Source organism: Ylistrum balloti, unplaced genomic scaffold (assembly GCF_031769215.1).
Source record: "Ylistrum balloti isolate Yb309-2 unplaced genomic scaffold, AGI_CSIRO_Ybal_v1 Utg370948, whole genome shotgun sequence".
Lineage (NCBI taxonomy): Eukaryota > Metazoa > Mollusca > Bivalvia > Pectinida > Pectinidae > Ylistrum > Ylistrum balloti.
In genome coordinates this window covers 526,466-529,615 of record NW_026782534.1, presented here as the reverse complement: position 1 = coordinate 529,615, position 3,150 = coordinate 526,466, and the positions used below count along the sequence as shown (strand labels likewise).

Below are 3,150 nucleotides of genomic sequence, written 5' to 3'. Positions count from 1 at the left end.
ATGGCGCACCGCCTTTCACCTAGCCGTCGGGGGTTCGATTCCCCGAACGGACATGAAAAGGTATAGGGTCACCTGCCCGACAACGTGGGTTTTTTCCGTGTATTCCGATTTCCTGCCACAATAAGACCCCTCAAGCGCTTACATCCAGGTCAAAAAGAGTGATTAGTATAAGATGAAATAACATGTTTTGCAATTGTTGTAAAATGAATAAAGTTTATATTATATCGTATTATGATAGAAAATAACCATTAATGATAACTTTTAAATTAGACGCAGTGAAGTTTATGTCGACCTAATCAAGTGTTATATAAAAAGGGCACTGTCAAACTCTCATTCCGATACACCATAACGACATCACTAACTTTCCCCAGGTTTGGTCGAATGGAGTCTATAAGTTATGAGCAGGCAGCCGCGCTGTGGAAGGTTTTAGCCACGTTGACTAACAGGTATGTGATGATACCGCCCGACAATGAGCCAACCTGTGTCATAGCTCCACACCAAAGAAGGGCTCTTTTCCCTTGTTTCCTAAAGAGCGTTGCCAGGGAGACCTTGGAGAACACCATAAGGAAAGTCATCAAAATCCACGTCGTTACCTGGAATCGATATAATGGTTTGTGTGTTGAGTATAGCTATATTCATTGTCAATCAAGAATATGGAAGTCTGTCCGAGACTCGCATTTAAGAGGACGCGAATCATTTCAAATTAGCGCGTGATGTTAAATTAGCACGTGACATTTTCTTGATTGATGTAACTGTTAATTAATGAGTGAATAAAAGTTTGAAAACAGTACGTCTGGATTATTCTATAGATCTCATTATTGGTTCACTCGTATCAAATATACAAGGATATGTATGGATGCTGCTGGAGTTTTCTTTAGCAAAACAAGTCTGGAATACATACGTGACGTTTTGAACATTTTGTCAGTTTCTTCAGAAAATTGATCGGCAAAGTGTTAAGATGATAAAACGACCAATGTCGCGGCAATAGAGGAGAGATGCTGAACACGTTAAGTATAACCAAGGAACAAATCTGATCTGGCCTAGAAAAAAGAGGATATTCCAGAGAATGAGCCACGAAACCGCACAAATGCAAGGACAATTTCTATGGGAGAAAGTGGAGGAATTAGACATCCGAATTGGATAACCTGGGATATGTATATATTGGAGAGACTGGATGCGGCGATTTGGAGTCATACTTTGCAAACATCAGAAATAGGTGGACATAGCCGAAAATAAATCGTTGGAGAATGTTTCTGGGTCGAGATTATAGAATCCATCGACTCTCGGTGGTATCAAACAAAGCGAAGCCAAATAAAACCTCCGAAACATAACGAATAAAGTACTTACTGGTTGTGCTTTGTGGAACTCTACTCAAAGATATACTTCCTGAAGGGAATGTATCGCAATTAACATTGGAGAAATAGGATACATTATACACTTACCACAATATACGGTCCTGCCGGGTCATCATACATCAGGATACATTATACACTTACAACAATATACGGTCCTGCCGGGTCGTCATACATCAGGATACATTATACACTTACAACAATATACGGTCCTGCCGGGTCGTCATACATAACAGGAAACGGACTTTGGACAGCAGTGGTCACTATGAAGATCGACAAACATGTTCCAACTAAGGTAAGTAAGCTGATAACGAGGCTGGTAGGAACCGGAAGTATTAAAGCCACAATACACGCCGAAGGATTGGCAATGTTAGCAAGTGTCATTGCCAAATGGTAGGCATCGTAGCCATACGGGAGACACGAGTAGGTCTGAAGGGACGGGAGGACGCCATTTGTGAGGGCATTGATCCACACTACCAGACACAACAAGTACACGAATGTTTTGGTACTCAGCGAACCCTGCGCTGACGACACCTTCAACTTTACAAAGCTTTCTTTGTCATGTAGAAGCGATTCCACGGTTTCGTAGTTATTGACTTTTTGCTGGTTCTGCAGTTCCAAGTTTCCTTTGTTGCATTTTCTGCTCCGCTCATCCGAATTATTCAATGTGACGTGTTCCTTTTTAAAATACGGTAAGTAATTCAATAAAGAAAATGCCGTTCCACATAATACCATCATCGCACACAGGAATAAAAAGAAGTGCTCTACCGGGAAATAGGGATCTTTGTAGACAGTTTGGATTTCAAACGAGGAAAGATTTGTAGATGTGTCTAAAACAGAGACATTTTCACATGATATCTTACCTACACCTTGTCCCAGGGCGACCAAGCTCGGGATCAGCCCACTCATCCCTTCTCCTATAAAATAGCCAGTCATATACTCAACTTTGAACAACGACATGAACGGCAAGAAAAGCACGGATGATGTGCAGTCTACAATAGACAGGAAGAAATGTAATGTCAACAGAGCCGTGCTGCGTTCCTCGCCAGCCACGAATGAGGTGTTCTTCCAGAAGAGCGACAGCAGCAGACACGCGAGTGTTCCAATGGTGAGAATAATGTATATAACAACCTTCTCGTTTAGAGTGTCCTTGGTACGGACGTACGCCAGCGTGACGACAATGGGTCCGATATTCGCCGGTTGTATTATCATGATTAGGTAGGAGGGCAGTGTCCAGCCCTCGGGCAGGTGTGGAACTATCACAGGTAGCTCTATCAGTAAACCGTTGACCGCTACCCATGAACCAATTCCAAATATAATAACTGTTATATACAGCAAGATGTTGATTTCTCCATACCGACACCATCTCTCTCGGATCATGATGGCAGACTGGTGTGCAGTTCGGGTTGGCTTTAAAATGTAGAAAAAATCTGTTCAAAAACCTTCAATAATAAGCAGCTAAAAATACAAACATAAAACATCAGGTCCTATTTATCTTTGCTGTATCTTACATGTCCTGTCCCACAGATCACATCATTCCCCCCATACTTACAGCCGGTGCCATTTTGCTTTGCTGTATCTTATATGTCCTGTCCCACTGATCACATCATTTCCCACCATACTTACAACCGGTGCCATTTTTCTTTGCTGTATCTTATATGTCCTGTCCCTCTGATCACATCATTTCCCACCATACTTACAGCAGGCCTATTTCTCTTTGCTGTATCTTACATGTCCTGTCCCACAGATCACATCATTTCCCACCATACTTACAGCAGGCCTATTTCTCTTTGCTGTA

At 42.1% G+C, this 3,150-nt stretch overlaps 1 protein-coding gene across 1 annotated transcript; it reads right to left on the bottom strand.

Moving 5' to 3' along the window:
* Positions 1 to 395: 395 nt before the first annotated feature.
* On the bottom strand, positions 396 to 2,732 carry LOC132559652 (solute carrier family 52, riboflavin transporter, member 3-B-like). The gene is made up of 2 exons (XM_060224268.1): positions 1,551 to 2,732; positions 396 to 593 (listed from the first exon to the last, which is right to left on the bottom strand). Exons 1-2 carry the CDS (start codon positions 2,730 to 2,732, stop codon positions 396 to 398), a joined length of 1,380 nt encoding a protein of 459 aa, XP_060080251.1.
* Between the last annotated feature and the right edge of the window lie 418 nt (positions 2,733 to 3,150).

What these genes read in the sequence shown, in the direction of transcription:
- LOC132559652 (XM_060224268.1), bottom strand. Translation starts at nt 2,732, where the DNA reads ATGATCCGAGAGAGATGGTGTCGGTATGGAGAAATCAACATCTTGCTG. An exon ending in CGGCAGGACCGTATATTGTT is followed by an intron (nt 594 to 1,550) that starts GTAAGTGTATAA and finishes TATCGATTCCAG; the next exon opens with GTAACGACGTGGATTTTGAT.